This window comes from Periplaneta americana, chromosome 16 (assembly GCF_040183065.1).
Source record: "Periplaneta americana isolate PAMFEO1 chromosome 16, P.americana_PAMFEO1_priV1, whole genome shotgun sequence".
Classification (NCBI taxonomy): Eukaryota; Metazoa; Arthropoda; class Insecta; order Blattodea; family Blattidae; genus Periplaneta; species Periplaneta americana.
The window spans coordinates 58,281,633-58,308,879 of record NC_091132.1 but is presented as its reverse complement, the minus strand read 5'-3'; the positions used below and the strand labels follow the sequence as shown (position 1 = coordinate 58,308,879).

The 27,247-nt window shown below is 36.3% G+C and overlaps 1 protein-coding gene across 2 annotated transcripts in view; it reads right to left on the bottom strand.

The window, feature by feature from the left end:
- The window catches only part of LOC138716329 (fatty-acid amide hydrolase 2), a 33,887-nt gene extending 7,651 nt beyond the window's left edge, over positions 1–26,236 (bottom strand). Inside the window, exons 1-10 of one of the 2 annotated variants that reach the window (XM_069849295.1) lie at positions 26,089–26,236; positions 17,141–17,362; positions 14,228–14,447; positions 11,787–12,004; positions 7,513–7,624; positions 5,942–6,099; positions 4,815–4,955; positions 4,475–4,570; positions 2,751–2,909; positions 644–826 (exon numbers count right to left, since the gene is read on the bottom strand). In XM_069849295.1, the coding sequence (XP_069705396.1) occupies positions 644–826; positions 2,751–2,909; positions 4,475–4,570; positions 4,815–4,955; positions 5,942–6,099; positions 7,513–7,624; positions 11,787–12,004; positions 14,228–14,447; positions 17,141–17,362; positions 26,089–26,112 (1,533 nt within the window). In that variant the 5' untranslated portion in view covers positions 26,113–26,236. Of the gene's footprint in view, positions 1–643; positions 827–2,750; positions 2,910–4,474; positions 4,571–4,814; positions 4,956–5,941; positions 6,100–7,512; positions 7,625–11,786; positions 12,005–14,227; positions 14,448–17,140; positions 17,363–19,835; positions 19,947–26,088 lie in introns of those variants that run through there. The other variant, XM_069849296.1, reaches the window with a different exon arrangement.
- Between the last annotated feature and the right edge of the window lie 1,011 nt (positions 26,237–27,247).

Sequence of the window (27,247 nt, the reverse complement as noted above, 5' to 3'; positions counted from 1 at the left end):
TACGACACGCAAGTGAACTTGAGCAGTTTAGCAGTTAGCAGTGTTGTTGTAGTCGGTGAACAGCAAGCCAACCAGTCTTGTGTAGCAGTGAAGCTAGCTTGAGACCGGAGTTCGACTTGAGTGTGTCCACAGCTGTGCGAGCGTCCAAAGTCCTGAGTTCGAGTGCAGTGGACCGCAGTTGGGGGACCTGAGTTCGAGGTTCAGTGGACTGTCTCTGAAGGTCTGTGGTTCGAGATACTGTGAACTTGAGTGACTGCGCTAGAAGAACTAGCCAAGGCAAACGAACTGTGAACTGAGTACTGACCAGTTCTGATTTGTAAATAGTGCTTTGTGAACATTAGTTAAAATTAACAGTTCATTGTTGTTCTCAATAATTCAAGTAAATTGTCATTGTCGTCTGTGGAGTGCAATAATGAATACTGTGTTACTGTGTGGAGTGGAAATCCCATTGTTGACGGGAGTAGAATTGAATTATAGAAAGTGAAGAGTTATTGTTGTAAGAATAAAACTACATTATTGTTTTTGAATTTTAAAGTTACAATATGTTTCATCTAACATTTCAATACCAGTAGTACAACTTACCGAAATATTCTAGAGTCAACATATAAGTTACAAACACATAAAGGATTGCATTTTAAGGTACCTGTATTCCTAGGGGCAAACCATCTTTGCTCAATCCCATTGGAACTTGTGTAACTGGAAGATTCAATACATTGAATACTGACCAATATCCAAAATTGAAGGGTCGTAAGATAGACGTGTAGTGGTAAGGTGCAGGGAATGGATGACTTGGATAAAGCAATACACCATTATCACCCAGCTTCTCCTGTAACACAAATTACAAATACAGTTCAAGCATTATTTCTGATATTTCAAACATTGGTACATTGCTCCAGGCAATATATCTTACATAATGTACTACAGAACTCTCAGGCCACTTACTGTGGCTACTGGCTCTATTTGTACATGCATATCCTATGCAACAGTGATTCTTAACCTTTCTGATATTAGGCCACTCTTTTCCTCACATTATTTTAATGTAGCCTCTGGCATCAGAAGTAGAATGTAGAATTCATTCTGAACATCTAGTTTGAAGTTAGATTATGATAGAACATTCAGAGAGAAATTGGGTATGCGTATGTACAGAGTGTTACAACTGTTCTAATTGATCCCAAAAAGAACGAAAAGAAGATAAATTAATTCTCCTTCCCTCTCTCATCCAGTTCTAACGAAAATATGCTGATTCTGTTAGGCAAGGAGAGAGAGGAAACTTCGTAATCCTTTATTTTCTATTCTTAGAATATGTTTCTTTTTAATTGGTTATTTTACGATCTTTTATCAACTGCTTTGGTTATCTAGTTTCTGAATGAGATGAAGGTGACAATGCCAGCAAAATGAGTCCAAGGTCCTGTGCCGAAAGTTACCCAGCATTTGCTCTTAATGGGTTGAGGGAAAACTCTGGAAAAAACCTCAACCAGGATTTGAATCCAGGCCCACTCGTTTCACAGTCAGGCATGCTGTTACTCCACAGTGGTGGATTTAGAACGTGTTGAAACCGATTGTTGCTGTTGCTATTATTGTTGTTGTTATTATTATTATTATTATTGTTATTATTATTATTACTATTATTATTATTATTATTAATTTGTTTGTGGCCTCCTCATTAACTGTCCTTCAGGCTTCCGGTTGAGGACCATTGTTATGCAGCATTGCCAACCCTGCGGCTTGAATGGATCACACAATTGGCTGCAAATTATCATACCGTACTTTTCATTGGAAGATCGTACACTGTATATAAAAATGAGCCTATTTTGGATTATTTTACCTAAATTACCTTCCCAGTGTTTTATTTAAAGAATTTTTTTTTTCAATTCTTATAAGAAAATTATTGTTAAATATTTAATATGGACGCATAAAATTATTTTTAAGAACTCTGTTGTCTGCTTACCTTGGGAGAAGGCTTAAAAATGGAAAGGATCATCATCTTTCTCTTCAAGAGGATAAGCCACAGCAGAAACCAAAGAACCGGCTGCTACATGTAGCCCTTCTACAGTTTGTTTCATCAGTGCCGAACCAAGCTTCAAATTTAGGAATAGTTTACCGTAATTTTCTGTAATTTTGTTTCCGTCTTTTATATTTAAGCGCACCCATTGTAGTTTTTTAGAGGCAGGACCTAGTAGGATCATTATTGCTAACTTCTGATTCCACTGCCACTATTTCACGTCAGAACTTAATGACAATGACAACTTCTTACTGCCCTGACACTACCACAGAACACGACTTGCACAAGGAAGTACTGTAACAGAATACAGACTTCCGTGTTCCTTTGTATATATATACCGAATGATCCTTTTCTGTGTTCAGTTGCTTCCAACACATAATATCCAACTTATTACATGCTTATGTGACAACAGTAATTAATGTTTAGATTACTGAGAGGAATAGGGAGATAATTTTCTCTGAGATGTTTGGAAATAAACAGATTAATTTTAGTTTGCATCACTTTTGTGTGCCTCTGCACACTGATGTAAATGCTATTATCAGAGACTTCTAATAATAATTAAAACTTCTTTCAACAACTACAACGAAATCTCATAACATGCCAATATTTTCATAATGCAGATAAAAATAATAAAGTTAAATGTGACACGAGACAGAAATATTGGAAACTATTAAACACGCAAGTAATGTATTATACAAGTATATATAACAATACAGTTAAATTCGTTATTCCTAAGTGATATACTTACCAGTACTTCTGCTTTTAAACATTTAGTTGTGTTTTCTGCCCATGTAGCATCCTCTTTGGGTAATACATCATTATTAATGAGATTCATTATTGCAGGAAATGTAAATTCGCTCTGACCCAGTAGTTTCTTAGGAAGTTCCGTCCAAACTGACACTTGACCCTAATAATTTGAGAGAAAAATAACAAAGTGAGCAAGAGGTCAATAATATGCTGATAATAGTTTGATATATATATATATATATATATGCAGAGACTCAAAGGAAAGTGGAAAAAAGGGAAGATTGGAGAATGCTGGGTTTGCAGTGAAGTCCTGCCCTTGGGCAGAAAACTATGAATGAATAAGAACAGTATGAAACATATTTGAAAAGGGATGAAAAAGAAGTCAGCAGATCTTATATTATTCCAGGAAAGATAAATAATAATTTAATGTAAGCTAATTATGTTTATAATTAATTAAAATAATTTCAATAAGTACTGTAGGCGATAAAAACACATATACATATATGCATGTGCCCACACACACATTTCATTCATTCTTAGTGTTTTGCACAAGGGCAGATCTTTCACTGCAAACCCAGCATTCTCCAGTCTTTCCTATTTTCTGCCTTCCTCTTTGTCTCCTCACATGATCCATATAACTTAATGTCGTCTAACACCTGATATCTTCTTCTGCCCCAAATTCTTCTTCCGTTCACCATATAAGTATAATATATAGTCAGATAAATTGCAAATCAAGCATAAATATCATTTAAAAAATTTTTCTCAAACATGTTTACATCTTTAAATTATTTAGTTAGGTCAAACAAATCAAATTCGGAGTTTTAAATGTTCACTGTGCATTACAGTATGTATAAATGTGAAGATAGTCTTTACATTTACTACAAATTAATTCCATGTCATCTGACTAAAGGAGTGCAGAACCAATTTTAGAGTGGTTGCCAGAAATTCATACACTATGTTCTGGATCCATCCACTTCCAAAGAGGAATTTCATTCACAATTGCAGATTTAGTAATAGGGGAGTATGTAATACACAGTGGTTTACATTATAAAACTTACGTGCTCCTGACATGGTGAGAAGTTTTTACTGTATCCTCCAGATTTATAAATATATCGAATCCTTCAATGCCAGCTTACATTCTTAACACCAACAAAAAATAATTTGTGTGAAAAGTAACATGTCATTAAAGATGGAATGTATTTGAATGAAAGGATTAAAAGTCTATAAAAGTTCTGGAACATAAGATTACTTTTTTCTATTTAACGATGCTGTAACAACTACTTGGTTATTTAGAGTCAATGGGATTGGTGATATCGAGATGAGGCCGAGGATTCGCTATAGATTACCTGACATTCACTTTACGATTTGGAAAAACCTCGGAAAAAACCCAACCAGGTAATCAGTCCGAGCGGGAATTGAACCCATGTCTGAGCACAACTCCAGATCGGCAGGCAAGCGCATCAGCCGACTGAGCTACACCGGTGTCTAACATAAGATTACAATTTGCAAAGTGAATTGTCACAGAAAGATAACAAGGAAGAAATCACGAGAGAAAAATGGGAAAATTAAGGGGGGTGGGAGGGAGAACAGACCATCAGAAGATGATGACAGATGATATATAAGAGAAAGAATGGCAACATACTGTAAGAGAGTGAAGGACTATCTCGATTTACAATGTTATGAAAGTTCTATCAATCCATTCAATGTAAATATCAATATATTCACCTTTCCATCTGTCAATGCTTCTGAAAATTTAAATGGCTCTTTCGTCATCCAGTACCTCCACAATTTCGAGGTGTACCTCACATTCCAAAATCTCACCTGAAATAATAATAAGAAAATAACAATAATAATAATAATAATAATAATAATAATAATAATAATAATAATAATAATAATAATAATAATAATAATATGTGAAAAGGGTTAAGTAGTTAAATATTTTCAAAAGAATAATCAAATTAAAAATAACAGGAAGTAAGAATACTGAAATATGACTAACATGTCTACTCTAAACAAACAATATAAAGGATGCGTGAAAAAATTTTCTGAACTACCGGTATACCTTTTGCACTGGGCTCTTACTCATCTCCTGAAAGTGAGACACGGCTTTATGCAAGGACTGCTTCATCTCTTCACAAACACTGCTTGTACGTAAGTCTCCTGACTCTTCCATGTAGAAAAACTGTATGTCTGTTAGAGATACCTGAACAGATATCACAGGTTGTTACCACGAATATGTTACTTATCAACAAAACAGTTTTACGTGAATAAATCTGAAACAATGGTACGGATTGGTTGTAAATAAGGAAGAATAGACAAAAGTTCATGAAGATCAACAACCTCAGAAGAGGGTTGCTGGGCCAATGATTATTTGTAAATCCACAATACCAAAAGCATAGGCTGATGTAAGAAGAACCATAGTCAAGATCTATCATAAACATAGATATCACATCAAAAACCTTTCCATAATGCATTTAGCACATGTCAGATGCCGAATTATAACAATCAGTTGTGTAATACTGCTGGAGCTTGCCAAATCACTGCTCTGAGACTTATGAATTGTACTCTGCAATAGAATTATGTTATTTCTAAAATTTTTTAGCCACAATTTTTTTTCTACAGTAACAACTTTAGCTTGAAAATGTCTGTCCTGACTTCTGTATGTTCATTAGTAATCTCAGTGTTTTGTCTGTGTACATACAGCAGAGCTATGCAACAATTCATTCACCCACATGCTATTTTTCTCTGGCCTTTCTCCCTCTTGCTTATGCATTGCTTGTAGGACATTTTTGCTATGTAACAATTTCTGTCATTTTCAAGTGGTTCTCAAAACAGGTTGTATATGTGAAGTCTAATAACAATAACCTACAAAATCATATGTTGAAATTCAAAGTGAAAACAGGCTCTAGCTAATGTATGCAATCACAGATATCACCCTGTATATGATTTCGATGGAGAAGAACGTTTTTTGTCTCTCCTCAAAAATTTGTTCTGTGTACTTACTACCTTTTGTTGTTTACACTCTTCAGTTACTGGGGCACTCCTTCTCCATACATTAAATAAGTTTGCAACAGCCAGTTTTAATATAAGATAATGGTATGGTAAATAAAATAATAAATTTTCAGATCAATGACATTGTTATATTAGCCATTAAATTTCAGTGAATAAAATATGAAGGAAATTCATTACTTCACTGTCTAATTGGAGCTTCGAGATGTTGTCTCCAACCAAAACCTGAAGAAAAGGTGCAAGATCCTGTGCATATCTGCACATTGGGCCAGCAGACACCATTGTACTATTCTGCTCCAGTCCAGTTCTTTTTGTAAGCCCCTTTAATGGTGTCAAACCTGAAACAGAGATGGAACATAATAATAAATCTTACATGATTTAATATTTTTATGTCACACATTTGTTCTGTGTACTAATATGATACACCAATGATTATTAGACTTTTGTACGGAGTAATATTATGATCACAATAAATGGATAGTGTAACAACATTTAGTTGTTAATAGAACTTATACTATTTCAGGTGAGACAGTTTAAGCACAGAAGCTATTAGGAGACTATGATATGATACGGTGGTGAATGATGCTGTAGCAGGAATGATAATGTAGAGCAAAGAAATCTGATAAATCTTGCGAAATAACTAATAACTAACTACTACAAATGTCACAAGATCCACTGGAGATAGAATCCATTTCTCTTTAATATGAAATTGTCTACTAATATATTCAGCTAAGGGGAGGCTAAAATTTCAAGTGATTGAGAGACGTAAATTAATATAACTGTACAGATCAATCAGACTGTTAAGAATAGATATTTTAATATCCAGCACTATTACATGACCGTATTAACTTTCATCTGGAGAGGGGAAGCAGAGAGCTGTCAGTTGGCTCTCTTTCACTTGTTGCAGAAGTGATAAGAAAGTGATCGTACAGTCCTTCAAGAAATGCAGTCACTCTGCTAACATTAGGCAGCAATTCAGGTCCATGCAGGTGTATCTGAAGGCAATGTTAAATGTCGTCAAGATCGGAGTCTGTGTCACTACAATACACTTCAACTATCATTAGAATTCACTCTCGAGTGATAATACGACTGACCACAATGTAATCATTGAGTTTTTTTGGCTTGACGGTACTTATTTCAAACTTTGATTACATGGTCACATTTTTTCCATTAACAACAAGTAACATTGTCTTTTTAATGAGGCATGCTTTAAGATGAAATAATCAAATTCACTCAGCTTCAATTTTCTTAGCTGCTTGTATGTTTCTTTCCTGGAGATTTAATTTTTTCGTCATTAATATTTACTAATTTTGACTCCCTTAGTATTTTACAATTGTAGACTCAGACTTTCCAGTATCAGCAGTACATTTTGTAACATGGCGTACTTTAATTTTCTGGTTGATTTTTCTTCATCAAAAATACTTAATTATTACATTTCCTATTATGTCATGACCTTTGTTATGGGATAGTAGGTATTTGTTGATAACATGTTCTCTTTTGAAGCTCTCACAGCATTAACACATATCACATGCTAGACGTAAGAATATCTATACTATTGCCTAGCCCATAAAAGAGATAAGCTGCCCGATTCTCAATCTCACCCACGCATACAGTCAACTGCTGTAGCTAGTTCACGTATTTTCTGCATGTTTTGTTGATGTGATCGCACAGTATTTCCAATGAAGAGTATGACACACTGTGTATCAAGAATAAATATCTTCCATACAAATACATAAAAGTACTGGCAATACCTGTAGTTGGTTTATGTCCAAATATTCCACAATAAAAAGCTGGCATTCTAATGGAACCGCCAATATCAGTTCCAATACCCAGTGGAGATGCACTTGCAGCAATGACACTTGCCTACAATAAATAGAGAGAGAATGATCTAACAATATATTATAGCTTCTATTTATAAATAAACTTGTTATTTAACACGAAGTTTATTCTTTCAACAGCATATCATAAACTGACAAAGCAATTAATATGACTTGCATTATAATCTTACATACTTCGTAACAGGGATAATTCCTTCATATGGAATGTGAGGATCTTCCTACCGCTTGATTTATAAATAAATACGTCTATGTTTTATATTAATATTTTTTAATTACTGATGTAATATTACGGCAAAATTGTGAAGAAGAAAATAAAACTATATCTTGGCCGTATGTCTGTAAAATTAAAAGAATTTGCGTTGGAAAGTGACAATAGAGGGCCATGGTTAATATAATGTCATCTCCAGGGGCCTGTTTCTCAAAAATACTAGTTTAGTAGTTCACCAGTTACTAGTTACCAGAGTATATTTCATCAGCTCTAGTAGATTCTGTTTCTCAAACTATTTTACCAGTCTAGTAACTTGTGACAATTTTTCACTAGTCACATGATCTCTTTCACTAGTCAGCTGATTGAGTTCATTTATTTATAGTCATTGGCAGGTATTGTTGAGGTTAGACAGCTCAGTTGTTTGTGTTTTGGTTTTGCTTTCTCTTTTCGGTTAAAATTCCATCAATTGAAAGCAAATTAACTATACTCAATATGATTAATGAATCAAAAGATATAGGCTACTATTCGGTGCTTTTTCAAGCACAAAAAGAAAAAATTATAACGTAAATGAATGATACCTCAGAACAAAACGTTAGGGACACTTACTGGCCCAACATTAAGAAAGCAACTTTGATGAGTATCAATTCAAGTTCACAGTATCATCACAGTCTAGTATATACAGTCACGAAGCTTGAATTGTGAGGGTGCTATGAACAATAGATTGACCTGGTACTATTTCGCATTGTATGTAATGAGGCGATATTAGCGATCCTAGTGGTTAGCAACTATCTATGGATGCATAGTTACTATGTATTGAGCTTCGTGACTGTATATACTAGACTGTGGTGTCATAATATAAACATATTATGTAGTTAGTGGGTCTACTGCCGACATGAATGCCACTTATAACTTAATGAAAAATTCGCTAATTTTTTTTTTTTCAGTTTTACATTTGATCTATTCATAAATTAGTGTCTTTTATATTTAATTTGTAGGCTAAAGTTGACAATGTCAGAAGAACTGGCAGTGGAGGAGGGAAACCAGCAAAATTCACTGCAGTTGATGAATTGGTATTAGATTATTAGGAAAATATTCTGCATGTGTTGCTGGTCTAGGACAGAAAGACCTGATGACATTGGAAAATAATCAACATCCCAATTTGTAGAGTATTTGAAGCTTTGCTGATAATGCATGACTTCTATTATATGTCTTGTTATGGCAGGTTCCACTATATTTAAAAACTTTCCAAGCTTTCCAAAACTCAAATTATGTTTATTTAACGATCCTCGCAACTGCAGAGGTTATATCAGTATCGCCGGTGTGCCGGAATTTTGTCCCGCAGAAGTTCTTTTACATGCCAGTAAATCTACTGACATGAGTCTGTCGCATTTAAACACACTTAAATGACATCGACCTAGCTCGGGATCGAACCCACAACCTCGAGTATAGAAGCCCAGCGCTATACCAAGTATGCTACCGAGGCTGTCTCCAAGCTTTTCAGCACTTTACCTAAACTGTTCATTATATTTAAATAAATGCTCCCGTAAAGGAATAATAATTGTTCTTTCTCGATATAGTTTTAGCTCTTCTCACAAAACTTCATCACTTCAGTCGGAATCACTAAACCACATGTATTAAAAAAATAAATACAATATTTTGTTTCGATTATCTGAGAAAGGTTGTCACTGGTAACTGATAATATAGAAATCACCAGTCTTTAGAGTCTTGTAGGAATATTCCTGTTGAATACTAGTATAATCAACTAGATTAGCAATTTGAGAAACAGAATCACTTATGAACTGGTGAAATCTACCAATATTACTAGTCTGTAAACTGGTAACTAGTACTTTACCCTTGTAGTTTCTAGAAATACAGACTTGTAAAATAAACTAATATTACTACTGTACAGACTAGTATTACTAGTTCATGAGTTTTGAGAAACAGGCCCCTGGAAGAGAAACTAGTATTACAAGCTGAAAAGCTCTGTATAAGATGAAATTACCACATCATAATGTATTAGTTGCAGTTAATCAACTGTCTACATCAGTTGTGAAACCAACTGCCAAAATGTATGTATGTTTAGTCAGCAGTCCGAAGACTGGTTGGAAGTGACACCAATAAGACATAACTCATCAGACAACTAAGCCAGGGGACAATAGATATGGTGGCCAGTTTAAACTATCAATAGCTTATATTTTATATACATTAACATTACGTTTTAATTGGAGGTACAAGTTAGAAAAATGTCACATTTTATGTGTAAATGTTAGGTGCCTCACGCCTTTCCCTGATCTCAAATTTTGCTTTTTACTCGTGAACTGGGGTTAGGTATCCCTATTAAACTTTCAGTTCTTGAAGTACAAAAGGCAGAAACTTAATGTGGCTAGACATGGTCACATATTGTCGAAAAATAATTGCCTAATTCAAAGCGACTGGAGCCGCAGTGGAGTCCTGCACCTATATCCAGTAGACCCAACAGGTCCCTACTGATCCAAGGCTCTACTGTAACATGCACAACACATGATGTCAAAGCGTGTCTGTACTTTCAAGCTGCTTGCGTCATTCCTTTGCTAGCACATGAAATCAAATCAGACTAAACTCAACTGATGCAGACCTCTGAGTGAAAGTGAGTGTTCAGAGAGAGTGAAAGTGTGCAGTCTTCCCGGTTGTTTTTCTTCAATTGCGATCGCCAGGCAACTGAGATGTTGGCAGTAAATGTCAGCAGTTATGGTTACATTCCTGGGAAGCAATTAGTGGTACATGATGCCTTCTTAATCCCAGTAGATGCATAACATCATTTTGTGGATGGACACTAACTTTTATAGGGGGTATTGTGGTTGAAATGACAGAACCATTTTCTTGCAGTAGTTTCTCTGATGACATTCTTCCCATATATGGCGCAAATGTTTCGAGCCCCTCCACTGCCTCTGCTCCTCTAATAAACTCAAACAGAAGAATATATGGGAAGTGTTCGTTTTTTTTTTTTCCACTTGACACTCCATATTCTTTAGCCCACAAACACGAGGCGCGTCCATAAAGTAACTTTCCCACTCGTCCCACAGCTAGCAAACCATATGTTGCGCGAAGCGACTGCGTGTACATGATAGAGTAATGTCCTGGCATGGTGGATGCGCTAGCGGAACTTCTCGAGTGCTCTCATTAACTTCGTTTCATTGGTTGAAGATGGACGTTCCTATTCCAGCTCCCACCACATGTGAAGTGCGATCAGTGATAAAGTTTTTGAATGCACAGAGCATAGTGCCGATTTAAATTTATCGTCAGCTGTGCCAGGTCTATGGGAGTAACATCATGAGCAAGCAGATGGTGCGTTGCTCCACAAGATCGTCTGTGATGATGGTTGGCCTCCCACTGCACTCCTCGTCATGCATATTTTGGCATCCTGCTGAAAATTGTCTACACCAGCAATGCACGAATGTTAGGTCCATAGACCTGGCACAGCTGACGATCAATTTCAATTGGGGCTATGCCCTATACATTCAAGAACTTTATCACTGATAGCACTTCACACACAGCGAGAGCTGGAATAGGAGCGTCCATCTTCAACCAATGAAACGAAGATACTGAGAGCACTTGGGAAGTTGTGCTAGCGCATGCACCATGCCAGGACATTACTCTATCACGTACACGCAGTCGCTACGCGCAACATATGGTTTGCTAGCTGTGGGACGAGTGGGAAAGTTACTTTATGGACGCACCTCATAGCACAAACTTCCTTCAAATCCACAAACTTCAGGGCGTACTTACAAACATAACACCCAAATAACAAATGACAAACAATAAATAATCTCTTAACAACGCAGTTTTGTGATGACGAACAAAAACGCTATGAACTTATGCATCAACCTAATACAAATCTCACGAAATTTTTCAGCTACTGAACTTCAATCTTTTCGTTGGAAAAATGACAGCTGAATAACAAAGCTATAGCCACCCTCTCCACCATGCTAATAGACCTCACCTCTCCTCCACTAGAGCCTCCAACTGTCCTTGTTGTGTTGTAAGGATTTAATGTCTGACCATACACATTGTTACGAGTCTCACACCACAAGTTATATTCAGGAAGGTTAGTCACTGCAACAAGAATTCCACCAGCATTCTTCATCAAAACAACAACATCTGCATCCTCTGTGGCCCTCACATTGGATCTGCACACGAGACCCAGTGTATGAAGCATGCCTGTAAAGTAAATCAACAGACAGTCAACCACAAAGACGAGAAAACAAACACGATGATGATGATGATGCATACTTATTTATGACAAACTTGTTTGCATTATCACTATCAGCATAATCTGTAGAGCTTAAGAAATGCCAACATCATACAGCCGACACAGTTATGTCCCTTACTCCTGCACTGCTTTCACCACCACTACTGCAACAGTCACTGCTGCTGTCATCAATTAAACATCAATAACTGCCATTATTACAGTTTCCAACTTTCGCCATCACTGATGCCTGCACTACCACTGCCACCAACAAAAAACAATATCAAAAGAACTATTACAATCACTAATTTTCTATCCCTTTGTCCCTGCTATCACAGTTACCGCCGCTGCCACCGCCACCACCGCCACCACCGCCCCTGCCCCCGCCACCACCACTGCCCCCACCGCCGCCACCACCACCACCGCCGCCGCCACCACCACCACCACCACCACCACCACCACCACCACCACCACCACCACCACCACCAACGACAACAGCGACAGTTCCCGCTTTCTCATGCTGTTGGTATACTCTAAACTACAACAAAAATTACCATTCTCATAATGTTTCTCACACAAACATCTTCATCGTCACTGCAATGAAACAAGACTGAAACTGCACTGCCACTAGGACAGAGTTCTTAATAAATATATATATATATATATAGCTGCCATAGCACGGGACTTGCCTTCCAGGTGATAGGTCGAGCATCAGCCAGTAAAATGCTGTCTACAATGGTGGAAACAGAAATGAAATCCACCTTACAGTAGATGTTGAAAGCATCATTCTTATGCCTATTATACAAGCTTGATATTGCGAGAATATGTTGCCACTCACTTGTCTAAGCTCATCAATTAAAATTCTTTTTATTTCATGCTCAATATTAGCCTGGTGTTCCTACAATGCGTACAGATTCGTGCGAAAACACGTCTTTCAAACTAGCCCATATATAAAGAAATTAAGAAATGAAGAGGGAAAGGAAAGGAAAAATTAAAAAAAAAAAAGAAGAAGAAGAAGAAATAAAGGAATCAAAAACAGTTATATTACGGTTGTTCTGTATGGTTGTGAAACTTGAACTCTCATTTTGAGAGAGGAACAGAGGTTACGGGTATTTGAGAACAAGGTGCTTAGGAAAATATTTCGGGCTAAAAGGGATGAAGTTAAAGGAGAATGGAGTAAGTTATACAATGCAGAACTGCACGCATTGTATTCTTCACCTAACATAATTAAGAACATTAAATCCAGACGTTGAGATGGGCAAGGCATATAGCACGTATGGGCGAATCCAAAAATGCATATAAAGTGTTAGTTGGGAGGCCGGAGGGAAAAAGACTTTTGAGGAGTCCAAGACGTAGATGGGAGGATAATATAAAAATGGATTTGAGGGAGGTGGGATATGATGCTAGGAATTAATTTTGTTCAGGATAGGGACCGATGGCAGGCTTATGTGAGGGTGGCAATGAACCTCCGGTTTCCTTAAAAGCCACAAGAAAAAAATAACATAAAAATGAAATAAAGAAATCAAGAAATGTAGAAAGAAAGGAAAAATAAAAAATAACATAAATAAAGAAATCGAGAAATAGATGAAGAAAGGAGAAATGAAAAGAGAAAAGAAGAACTAGAACAATAAAAAAATGGAAAAGAAAAGAAAAATGAAAAGAAGAAAAAAAAGCATGCATTCACGCATACACAGTGATAATAAATTAATCCTATTCAGGAGAAGTTTTTCACAGTGATTACATCCACCTTAAATTTATAACTTGTATTAGGCAAGTCCATGGTCAAGGCAACACAGGTTTTCTCCTGGTATTCCGGTTCCCCCATAACAACCAAACAATTCTTCATTATCATTATTCATTATGAGTGCAATGTGGATCCATCATCTGTGGTGCAAATTGAGTAGTATCTGACAAACTAAGTGTTCTACATTTTTCAGCACTAGCAACATCTATGAGCATACACATAAAGTCGGGGAAAATAATGGCAAGTTAAGGGCCTTGCCATATAATATGACGATGACAAAAAGAATATTTTCTTCATATTTCAAAATCAGCAAGTAGAAAATCTTCTATAGAAGGATTAAAAATGTTAGCATTTCAAACTTCAGTTCTTGCAATCATGAGTCATGTCACTTTTAGAGTTATATTAAATTTATAATATACACGTTTTAAATTAAAAGAATATGAAATTGTACCTTTTACTGCAGTACTATCCTTCGTTGTGAATGGCACTCCTAAGAAAGGCTTCTGTTTCTTCAGTTCTTCAGACGACAGTGTTGTTGTAGCAAGAAACTTATCCGCCTCTTTAGCTTCTTGTAGAGCAGCTTCATACCGTTCATCCACTACAGAATTTATAAGTGGATTTATCTCGCGTATACGATCAATAAATCCCTTTACAACGGTTTCTGCACTCACCTATATTAACATTAACATCATTAATTCACACAATTTGGTATTAACTATTAAAGTATTAGTTTTGCAGAAATATGCGAAATATTCGTAGTTTTACTGAAGACAGATAATGCAACATTAAATTTATTCTTTAAAATTTTTAACTGGTTATTTAAGGACATTGTACCAACAGCAAAGTTATTTAGCATTATTGGAATTGATGACAGAAACATTATATTTGGCGAGATAACTTGGAGGATTCGTCATGGAATTACCTGACATTCGCATTACAGTTGGGATAACATCGAAAAAACGCAACTAGGTAATCAGCCCCAGAGGATTCGAACCCGAACCCACACCAAAGAGCAACCTCAAAACGCAAGACCAACTTGCTACCAATTAAACTATGCCAGTGGCTTCTTTACATTTCCCTCCTTCAGACCAACATTTCGTCACCTAATATTTTCTAGTGCAGTGTACCAGATGCCTTCAATTTTAGCAAGCTGACTTGATATTAAAAAAGTTAAATAAATCTTGCATTCTTCAGTGTTAGCCTGTGATACAGAATAAATTAAAGATCTTATGAACTAGTAATGGTAAGACAGAGAAAGAATGACTCAATTGCTAATATCTGCCATTGCATGTAAGGGTTGATAGATGGCAGGCAACTAAATTTTACGAAAATATACAATTTTAAAAGAAAATAAAGACACATGTTTCAGTACCACAGTTAAATAGGTACTTCATTAAGATAATGACATTTTTATCCCTTTGTCAAATACACCATCTTTACTTCATTAAAAAGTCTTTATTTGAAAATATTTTATATTTTTTCTGCATGTCCTTATCTTTTTTACAATATTCACGTGATGCAAATTTTTGTGAAACAGATCTATAGTAATATAATTATTATATTATATGTCCTATAGGTATTATATTTATATTATAGGCACTATTCATTTAATTAATCTAATACTGTACCACAGTCTAGTAAATACAGTCACGAAGCTGAGTTTATGAGGGTACTAGGAACAATAGATTGTGCAGGTACTATTTCGCATTGTCTGTAATGAGGTGATAATAGTGATCCTCTAGTCCCGTCGCTCTAATTTCCGGCAGCCAATCGCATTGCAGTTCGGCTACATTTAAACGTGTGCGTCTTGTGATTCGCTGATTTTTTTGTTAAGGCTCGATAAATACTTAATATAATCGCCCGCCATTTTAGCTCTTTTGTTGGGGTTCGCAGAGAGCACACGAAGACGTTATTTGCGGCTCAATTATTTGCTGAATTACATTGCGTTTGATTTATTATCATAGGAGCTACGACATGATAATGTTTAACGGTGTGGCAAATAGATTCCTCGTCTGGTAGCTCGGCAACGTAAGAACAAAAATGGCGAACGATACTACGTACCTAGACTTTATAGAGCCTTCACTTTCTAAGACGTAAGCTAAGAGGCGGAGTCACGCCGGAAATAACAGCTTCGGGACTATAGTGGTTAGCAACTATCTATGGATGCATATTTACTACGTATTGAGCTTCGTGACTGTATATACTAGATTGTGCTCATATCTTTCAAAAAGTTTAACAAATACATAATGTTTCATTAGAATATAAAAGTAAAGAATACTTCAAAATGTATGTGTGTGATATTTAGCCTATGTGGTTACTTGAATGCATAGATATACAGGGCTACTACAAAGGCTTTACCCGATTCCATAGCCTTGTATTAATGAAAAGTATGACACATACATTATTGAAAGTTATACCAATAAAAAGAGAAACTCATCAAGTTTTTGGTCCATCAACTGCTACAAGTGCTCGCTGTGACCTCCTCGCGTCACGCAACAAACATCCCCTCGGTAGTCTAACTCCTGCCACACCCGCTGGAGCATATCACGATCAACTCTAGCCACTGCCGCACAGATCCAGTTATTAAGTTCTTCAAGATTAACTGGCAAAGGAGGTACATACACTTGATCTTTGATAAACCCCCACAGAAAAAAATCACAGGGAGTCAGATCTGGCGACCGAGGAGGCCAACAAAGAACACACCGATCGTTGTTAGAAGCCTGTCCACACCAACGTTGTGGTACATGCTCATTAAGATACTCACGCACTTCCAGATGGAAATGTGGTGGAGCCCCATCTACACGATCGGTGTGTTCTCCGTTGGCCTCCTCGGTCGCCAGATCTGACTCCGTGATTTTTTTCTATGGGGGTTTGTCAAAGATCAAGTGTATGTACCTCCTTTGCCAGTTAATCTTGAAGAACTTAAAAACCGGATCCGTGAGGCAGTGGCTAGAGTTGATCGTGATATGCTCCAGCGGGTGTGGCAGGAGTTAGACTACCGAGTGGATGTTTGTCGCGTGATGCGAGGAGGTCACATCAAGCACTTGTAACAGTTGATGGACCAAAAACTTGATGAGTTTCTCTTTTTATTGGTATAACTCTCAATAATGTATGTCTCATACTTTTCATAATAAAGGCTATGGAATCGGGTAAAGCCTTTGTAGTAGCCCTGTATTATTATTGTAATTTCAACGTGAAGTAATTGTTTCGAACGCAAATGCAATACAGTATTAAAAAAAAAATTCAAGATGTAAAAGAACATAGGTCTACCTTATTATTAGAATGATATTTAATGGCAAATAGAAATAATGACTTCAAATTTATAATAACTATACAGTATAGCCTACATTTATATGTGTATTACCTCTTTGTTTCTGATTTTCTCTGCAAGTGACACAGCACTCTCCATTAGGAAAGATTCTTTGACAGTTGGGATTTGTGCCCGCTTCGAGTCATCATAAATGAAGGAAAAACACAAGTCGATAATGTAATCAATGACTGAATGTACAAATATCCACAGCGCCATCATGCACTTACAAAACAGTTTCATCAGTCCCTGCGGTTTCTGTGGAGATCTTCCTCTCTCCTGCAACCAATGAAATAAAGCTCATAATTCATTAGGATAACTATCTTCCATTGTGAAACCCAAGATACTGTAGACAAAACAAAATAAGAAGTTTCAAACTTCAAGCTCACATTATGAAATAAATTAGAAGGAAAGTACAGGGAGTGACACTGAATGCAGTATAAATCTTTCAGAAATGGTGTGGTAGAACAAGAGAAAAGTTTAGATGTAAATTTCCTGGCTGCCCAATTCCGTGTAGAAAAACAATATTTGGTATAGGTTTAATGAAACAGATCCTGTGAATGATGTGAATTATGCATCACACAAAATGGACAACACTTCCAGCAGTTACTATGGGAAGAGTGACGACCAAATGTTATTAATATAACATAATACGTTTTAATCTGGCGAAGCACTGTGAGTTGTAGATGCAAGCAGTGCTCTGCTGAATTACTTAGAATAACCACATGTTGAAACATATTAATTCTATTGAAAATTGTAAATTACGGTTTACTTAACGATGTTCGCAACTGCAGAGATTATATCAGCATCGCCGGTGTGCCGGAATTTTGTTCCACAGGAGTTCTTTTACATGCCAGTAAATCTACTAACATGAGCCAGTCGCATTTAAACACACTTAAATACCATCGACCTCAGCCGGGATCGAACCTGCAATCTCGAGCATAGAAGGCCAGCTTAATTCTACAGAAGAATAGTGTTAATGCCATCTATATTTTTTTAATTATATTGGCTATGAAAATGACTGGAATTTTTTCCGGATGACACATAGAAACTAAAAAAATTTGGAACATATTCCTCCTCAAGCACCATTTTCTCCATATAGATATGAAGTTATTTTGGTTCAAGATATAAATCATGAATTATAATCATATGAAATGATTTATACAGAATTAAAGTAATATAACAGCTCATTCCTTGGATAGAGAAAACAAATATGATATTAGTCCCAAATGAATACTTTTCCCAGAAAAAAATATTTTTCCCCTAAATCTTAACACTGTTTTACTTCTTAATTACTATCCATAGAATTTTGATTTTCATTCTTATCATTAGAAAAATTGATAAGGAATGATCTATCCCTTTGCAGTATTTAAATAAAATGGACGATTTTCTTACAAATTAAATAAAAAGATTAACACATATCATTATTTCCTGCCATTAGGAAGTCTGGCAACCCTACTGCAGTAACTAAGAGATGGAATGCTGCTATTCAGATCTGAGTTCATGTATGTATTCGCAGGCAAGCTGGCGATGAGCTGTTGTCAAACTATGCAGACCTTCAGCCTAATTTTCTAATTAACCATATGCTTAACTACAAAAAGAAAGTGATCAACATGTAACTTATTTTGCTTCCAAATACAAACATATATATATATATATATATATATATATATATATATATATATATAAATCTGGATATAGTGAACTCGGTTATAGTGAACATTTGGCTATTGTTAACCTAAATCGTTAGTCCTGACCCGCATACATTAAAAAGTACATTAATATTTCCGTTTATAGCGAACACTCACTTCGGTTATAGTGAACCTAAAACTAGAACTTTCCCAAGAAAATGTAATTTTAAAATGGCCAAAATGGTAATTTTCTCCTATAAACTTCCCAGAATATGTTCAGAACAAAATCTCAAACCTTCTACTCATTATGTGCATTGAAAGACAACGGATTTGCTCAGCTTCCTGGACAGTTTGAAACATGTTAAAGAGAATAGTGTACGCAGTGAGGGAGAAAGGAAGGATTAGTTCTGACTCCTTTAAAAGAGGTTATTAGAAGAATAGGAAGAGAAAGTGTTTTCTTTTGTAAAAGGGATTACAGTGATGACCAAAGGGTAAATACAAGAAGGATTATAGTATAATGGTCCTCAACCCTTCCTCCCACATCTTTGTAAAAGTGAATCCAGGGAAATTCCAAGGCCACGTACATAATAGCATACCTCTAGTGGTAAGAGATGCGAAATCGGTCAGTGCCTACTACCTACATGGCCAGATTAGATTCAAGTTTCAAACTGTGAACATCAGTATGTCGAAGCGTAAAGTGTTTAAGTTGAAAGATAAAGAGTATTGATACTGAATGTGGTCTGTCCCAAACGGGCATTAATACTGTATGTATAGCAACGTCAGTAGTATAAAAATAGACACTTCAGTTTTAGTGAACCTCAGATATAGTGAACGAAATATGCTGGTCCGCATTTTACCATCCTTTACAGAGCTTATTTCTGAAGACATTTTGAGCAAACAATGTATATTGTATATGGCAGGGCTGAGCAGCAAGAGCGGATTCTATTCTCTCACAGGGAGTCATATGATTTCTCTTCATCCCTTTTCTTCCCCGCCGAACACCACGCAGTGTTGATTTAATGACGAATGAATATTAAGCGTCCCCATTTAGAGTCTGGGTCCGCTCCTGATGCCCAAGCCTGGTATATGGTTTAAACTTAATAATATCAACAATGCCTTACCTAAATTTCAGCAGAGCATATACAGCTTTTAAACCACATACAGCAAATACACCAATAACGTTTCCAAATTCAACATTTACAGTGTTCTTGAAAACAACACAAGTAAGTATTTCTGACAACAATAACTATTGTATAATATGTAGATAAGATTATCACTATGCTAAGTCATTATCTCCTTTGCGTTTTTAAAAAGATAACTGGAAAGCACTACTTTCGGTACATATTACATTGCTGTTTCTAAAATATTGTGTTACACTTCAGTAACAGGATATTATATGTTATTTCTGAAAAATAATACATTTGATACATATTTTACATATTTTTAATAAATGTATTTATATATTTATATATATATATATATATATATAGAGAGAGAGAGAGAGAGAGAGAGAGAGAGCACTTATATTTTAAATGAAACCGAAATTGTTATACCACTTATGTTCACTTTTATTGCCTCACATGTAGGCCTATATGTAAACATAATAACATTTTCTGCCCATTAAGAAAATGAAAACAACATTATCTTCTTCGTCTTCTTTTTGTTGTTGTCATTGTCGGTGTTGGTGTCGTCGTTGCTGCTGCTGTTGTTATTATTATTATTACTACTACTACTACTACTATTATTAGGCCCTTTGTTGTCTATGAAACCCACCTGCAAGTGAGAGGAAGAAGAAAGTGGACTTTCAAGCTTCCCTCCCTTGCTACACTTCCATATGCAGCTAGCCAGCTACTGTCTAAGTGCCAGCTTTGAAACAGTGGTAGTAGTGCACCATGGAACTGATAAGGGATATGACATAAGACTGTACTATACTATGCTAAAAATATACACTGCAGCAGGAATGTGGCATGGAAGTAATAAGCAGATAATGGAGTAAGACTCAAGAGCTAATGTTTGTACTACAGACGGAACACCCACACACATCTCTAGCTGGTCATGTTGAATCACGTCCCCTTGCTCCCCACTTCCTTTCACAGCAGTTTCAGAGCTGGCACGCAGACAATAGCTAGCTCACTCACCCCCACCACTGCTCAGGTCATAATTTAAATTTAGTTCTGAATGATTCCGTTAGTGACATTTCAGAAATAAGGGACAACTGTAGAGCAAGTTTGTGTGTTTAGTGAAAGTTTAGCACAATGGCAGAAGTTAAATTTTGCCTTGGATAATGGGACAATCAAACACACACTAAAAAAACTCTGTCCTACGAAATAATCTTCGCAATTTAATAGCTTATTCATGCTGAAAAGTGGGTTTTTGCAGGGAATGAAATGCCTTGAGAATATAATTCTATTCTCTAACAAATCTTACGGAAAAAATAAGCTCTTGAATTGAAAAAGGAAATCAATTTCTTTGACTTTGTAGTTATGCTTGTGTTCCAGTGTAAAAATATTACTGTGCACCAGCACTGTTTCAAAATATTTACAAGAAAAGTCCATTGATTTACTGACAGCCACAACGCTGTTAAAGAAGCCCGAAATAATATGTTAATGTTCAGGCAGCAATTTTCTAATACTGTTTCAAAGGACGCAAAGAAAATCTCAAATTCCAGGAAAATAGAAACTGTTTTCGAAACAACACGGCAACACCATGTTAAGAAGTTTTTTGATGAACTGATAGTTAACAAACAATTAGAGAATGCAGAAGAAAGGTTCCAAGTATTTGTTTTTAATAGTTGCCTGGACATTATAATTCAGCAGCTTAAAATATGCTTTGAAAGCATGAACATCTCAGCTAAATTCTCGCTGTGCCTGCTATAAAAACTTAGCACCTTCAGCGAAAACGAAATGATATACCAGGTCACTGTGGAGTGCAAGGTAACAAGATAGCAGATGAAATAGGAAAAATTGCACCAAACCTTTTACCAAAACCACAACCTACAGATTCCCTTGACAGAATAATAAATAATATTCATAACGTGATAAATAAGCAATGGACAGAATATTGGTTAAATATAGACAAACAGGAAGAGCACTATGCCAAATTTTGAAATAACACAACAATATTAAAATCTACAGTGATATTCCCAAACAGGTATAAACTTTTGCTGCATGGACTAGAATTGGACACTTTGTTACGGAAGCTCACCTGTATCACTTTAAATTATCAAAGTCACCATTGTGTAAAAAATGTTTACCAGAAGAAGAAACAAGCTACTTCAATGTAATAACACCAACCATAAACTGCAGGAAAGAATGAAAAATCACTTGCTACATGAAATTCTCACCAATCCACAGCTCTGGAAAACTGCATACTTGATTTACAGTGGACATCGTGTAATCAGCTTATAGCTGGATACACGTATTAAGAAGTAACATTTTAATGTCCCAGCTGGAGAAAATCTTCAATTCGCACTCTTCCTATGCACTTAAATGTACATGATTTTTCCATTACTTCTAATTGCCAAATTGTCTTCATAATGTTGGCTACCATACGATATTAATGTCGGATATAAATTCATTCACACAGTAGACACCTCAGCCAATTTCGCAGCAGCCATAATAAGTAACTAAGTTAGTTTGTGTAAGATTACCTTTATTCTAATAAAACTTGAATAGGGATAAGTACCATCACGTTACACATGAAATGTCATGAAATCATTTCTCCTTGTTGGATATAATTTGTGATTCAGCTGCATGTGGCAGCACTAGTCAGGAAGAATACACCTACCAGCTTGGCGTCAGTAAAAGACGCAACAAACAGTAAGGCCATGCAAACAATGAAATGTGGCTCTTTACATTGGTTAATATCAACTCCAATAGATTCTATGAGATTCCTCACTAATATTAACAGCATCAAAATGACAATAGAAGAAAAAGCACTGATTCAATATGAAAAACTTATTAGATTACCAGGAAACAATTGGCATTCATACAGTCCTCTCTGTAGATTGAAAACTCAAAAAAGTTTCACATCCATTGTTCAAGAATTAAAACAGAAAATCAATATCCCGAATTTAAAAGACAACCTACAAATTAAACCAAGCCCTTTAACTCTATTAAATATAGAATATAATCTAAATTTAACAGAAGAAATACTAAAATCAGAAGTTAACACTGAAATACTAAAACAATTGTCTTTAGAGACAATTAATATTAGGTACCCTCCACAAAACTGGCTTCATTTATACACTGACAGATCCTTGATCTCCAGAGAACAAAGTGCCGGTGCAGGTGTTACGTGCTGTCTCTTCTCACTTTATAGATCTCTTGGGTATGGAACAACAAGTTTTGATGGAGAAATCATTGCAATAAGTGAAAGTCTCAGGAATCTTCTATGCCACATCAATAAATTTAAAAATGCAGTTATAATGTCAGACTCCAGAGCAGCTATTCTATCAATAGTCTCTAAACACACACCTTCATCTCAAACAGCAGAAATAACTAAAATGCTCTCTCAATTAATATCACTCAATAAAAGAATTGTATTCCAATGGATACCATCCCATTGTGGAATCCTGGGAAACGAGAATGTGGACGCTTTAGCAAAGAAGGGCAGCACTGCTACTTACAGACCTGTTACTAAATCTACATATTACTCTGTGAAGAGATTTATTAAATCTACATACTTAGACTTCAACAAACAAAATTTGATAACACAATCTCAAGGGAAAGAATGGAACTCTCTGCATCAAAATCCACAGTTAATTCCCGATTTACCACGAAAATCGTCTGTAGCTGCATTTAGATTGGCAACAGGCCATGATTGTTTGGCCAAACACCTGCATAGAATTGGAATATATCAGTCCCCTAACTACCCATTGTGCAACTCAAACCAAGAAATGGATTCGGAACACCTCAAAATCTGTGCTTCAGTGGCTGGCCATGATAATATCTTTGAAAAATATTGGAGTGCAAGAGGTCAAATGACTTTATTGTCAAACGCCTGGCATTAGAAAACAACAACAACATTGGTTATTATTTTACATGGATATACAGTCCATTGTTTGTATATTTCTGGCAATAAATCTTCTAAATTCAAGCAGTCACAGCCCCACATCTTTTCAGACCACCAGCGTCAGAATGATGCAATACATTCAGATTAGCACTCCTTGTCACACACCTCGGGACTACCTATCACAGATCATGACCCATCACTTAGCTAACCCATCATCAAAACCTCTCTAATCTTGTCACAAACCTCATACCGCTACCAAGTGTAAAGTGGTGCAAATTCATATTCAGGTTTGGTCTTGATTTTTTTAATACCCACACCTGTAATTCTTTACTATTGCATTACTACGTTAAGGCACAAATGTATTTACATATGATACCGGTACTTGGCTTCTAGTTGAGTCATATGTAGATACCGTAAACAAAAGGAAAATAGAGTGTCAACACCAATTTCGCACCAAAATAAGGATGGGAAGTTGCTATGAAAGTGGGGGTCAGCACAGAAGTGCAGGCATGTGAGATTGCTCCATCATGGTGGAAGAGATAGGTGGCAGAGAAGGGCAGCACATAATCTATTTCCATGTATCTCCTTAAAGATAACAATGAAAAAGCAATTTTTCGTAAGGTCGAATCAGTAACAAGTTAATAGGTTAATTTAGGCTTTTGGTATGCCTTGGAAAAAAAAAAAAAAGGCACATTCTTAGTAGTGAATATTTGCAAGACATATCAAAAGCCTAAACTTAACCTAGTCACTGATTCGATCTTATGAAAACCTGCTTTTTCTCCGTGATCAGTAAGAAAACGCACGGAAATGAGATTTCTATGCTGTCTGCTGCCTACCCATGTCTACCTCAATGAAGCGAATCCCCTGCTTGCACCTCTCAACTGGTCCCCGCTTTCACAGCAACTTTCCACTTTTATTTCGATGCGAAATTGATGTTGGTACTCAATTTTTATTTTGTTTACTATAGCTACATATAGCATATAGAGTGTTACTTGGGAGGCCCAAGGGAAAAAGACCTTTGGGGAGGCCGAGACGTAGATTTTTTTTAAATTGATTATTTAACGACATTGTATCAACTACTAGGTTATTTAGCATCGATGAGATTGGTGATACCGAGATGAGGTCGAGGATTCGCCATAGATTACCTGGCATTCACCTTACGGTTGGGGAAAACCTCGGAAAAACCCAACCAGGTAATCAGCCCAAGCGGGAATCGAACCCACGCTCGAGCGCAACTTCAGACCGGCAGGCAAACGCCTTAATCGACTGAGCCACACCGGTGGCCTCCAAGACGTAGATGGGAAGATAATATTAAAATGGATTTGAGGGAGGTGGGATACGATGATAGAGGCTGGTTTGATCTTGCTCAGGATAGGGACCTATGGCGGGCTTATGGGAGGGCGGCAATGAACCTCCAGGTTCCTTAAAAGCCAGTAAGTAAGTATAACTACATATAGCTCAACTAGAAGCCAAGTATGTAAATACATCTGTACTTTAACGTGGTACTGCAATTGTAAAGAAATGGGGATAAATTTCAGAACAGGAATATCTTCCTTTTCCTCTAACTCCAAAATTCCAATCTTGTGCACACAAAATAAATTATTGGCACTAAAAAGTGCCTTTTCGTAAGCATGATGATGCGCATTCGACAAACACAGACAAATCTGCTCTTTTTTTAATTTTTCCAGAAACAGCTACTCCAACAGGTAATTTGCTAGGTGACGTCGTTGCATTTAGACCACTTTTACACTAAACCTAACCTTAGTGTATACAACGTATGCTAAAACACTAACCTAACCTGTCACAGATTAAGGAAAAGGTTAGGTTAGTTCAGTTTAGGGTTTTAGTATATCTTGCAAAAACAAATTTTAGGTTTAGTGTAAAAATGGTCTATATGTAACGACGTCTCCTAGCAAATTACCCATTGCCTTACCAAGTTAAGGTACAAATTTATTTACATCCTTGCCTTAAGCTTTTGGTGTGCCTTGTATTACTCACAATTGTCTAAGAATGTGCCTTTTCTAGCTACCGGTATCAACCTTCCTTTGGTAACGCTATTGTAAAGATTTACATAAAAATTTTCCCAGAATGTATAAGTTTCAGCAGGTCTAATAAACTACCGCAAGAACATAATCTATATCTTAATCATTACAATTATGGATCCCAGGCATGAAGATTTACTAAATTATCTATAATTTGTTCAATATCTGCACGAGTTCCAAGGTTCAACGTACATTTCCTTTCAATACAACCTAATAACGTTAACCTCTAACGTTACTACAGTAGCACTTTAAAATCATTTATGGTTACATAATCTACTGTTAAAACTCATTAGCATTTATTCCATCAAATTATTTTTACCTTTTCAACTTGAGACACAGCCATATTCGACTACCAGAATTTTTTTACTTGTCATGGAGTGAGTATACGAGTATTATTATTATTACGCACGTAGCCTACAGGCAAACTACATCAATGGCAGTGTTGCCAACTGAAGGTCCGGGATATCGCCAAACAGTAGTGAAAAAGTCATTAGATTCCTTATTATCAATAGATAAGGTATTATTTTTGTCTCTAGAGAATGTTGAAAAAGTCTCTAAATCCCTATTTAAGCAATAGAAAAGATACAAGAAATTGTCGCAGAATACAATTAAAGATCGCTAGATTTAGCGACAAGATCACTATATTGGCAACACTGATCAATAGTGAGGTAACAGGCAGAGTTGCCAATTCGATTCTTGAAAAGTCTTAAAACAGTGCAATAATTGCTAAATTTAAGACATCTATTATTTTGGTACTGTATGAAGTAAGAAAACGCTAAATTCTTCTATCAACAATACAAATTTGATAAATTTTGTCCGCTAACTACCATGGAAATACATTAGATCTCGCGAGTAAACCTCTGCATTGGCAACGCTGGTAACGGGGTTTTAACGGTGCTGCCAACACAATTTGTGAAAATCGCTATAAATGGCTAAATTGTTAGATCCTATATAATACTATGATCTAAGACAGGGGTCGTCAGCACAGAGCACGCTGGGGCTAGTCTCTCTTACCCGCGGAAAACGCAGTGCACTAGGTTTTTATTTTATTTTTGTAGGTTATTTTACGACGCTTTATCGACAGCTTAGGTTATTTAGCGTCTGAATGAGATGAAGGTGATAATGTCAGTGAAATAGGTCCAGGGTCCAACACCGAAAGTTACCTAGCATTTGCGCATTCAGTGCACTAGGGTGCACTCCCTGTTGCTCGAGTGCACACGGAATGGCACCGAGTACCTTTGCACATTTCAGCGAGTGCTGATGACCACTGATCTAAGATATTATGAAGAAATTAAAGACATATTGTAAGCTGAACCATCTTTCTATTATTGCTGTTCATGCAACTTATAATAAATATAGGGGAAACTAGATACCATTGAATAACATATTTAATGCACCAGTATTTATATGATTATGTATGCTTTGAATTTTTGTCGCCTTGTTGTGGCAGAGGGCTTAGTACCCAATGATCCAGACGA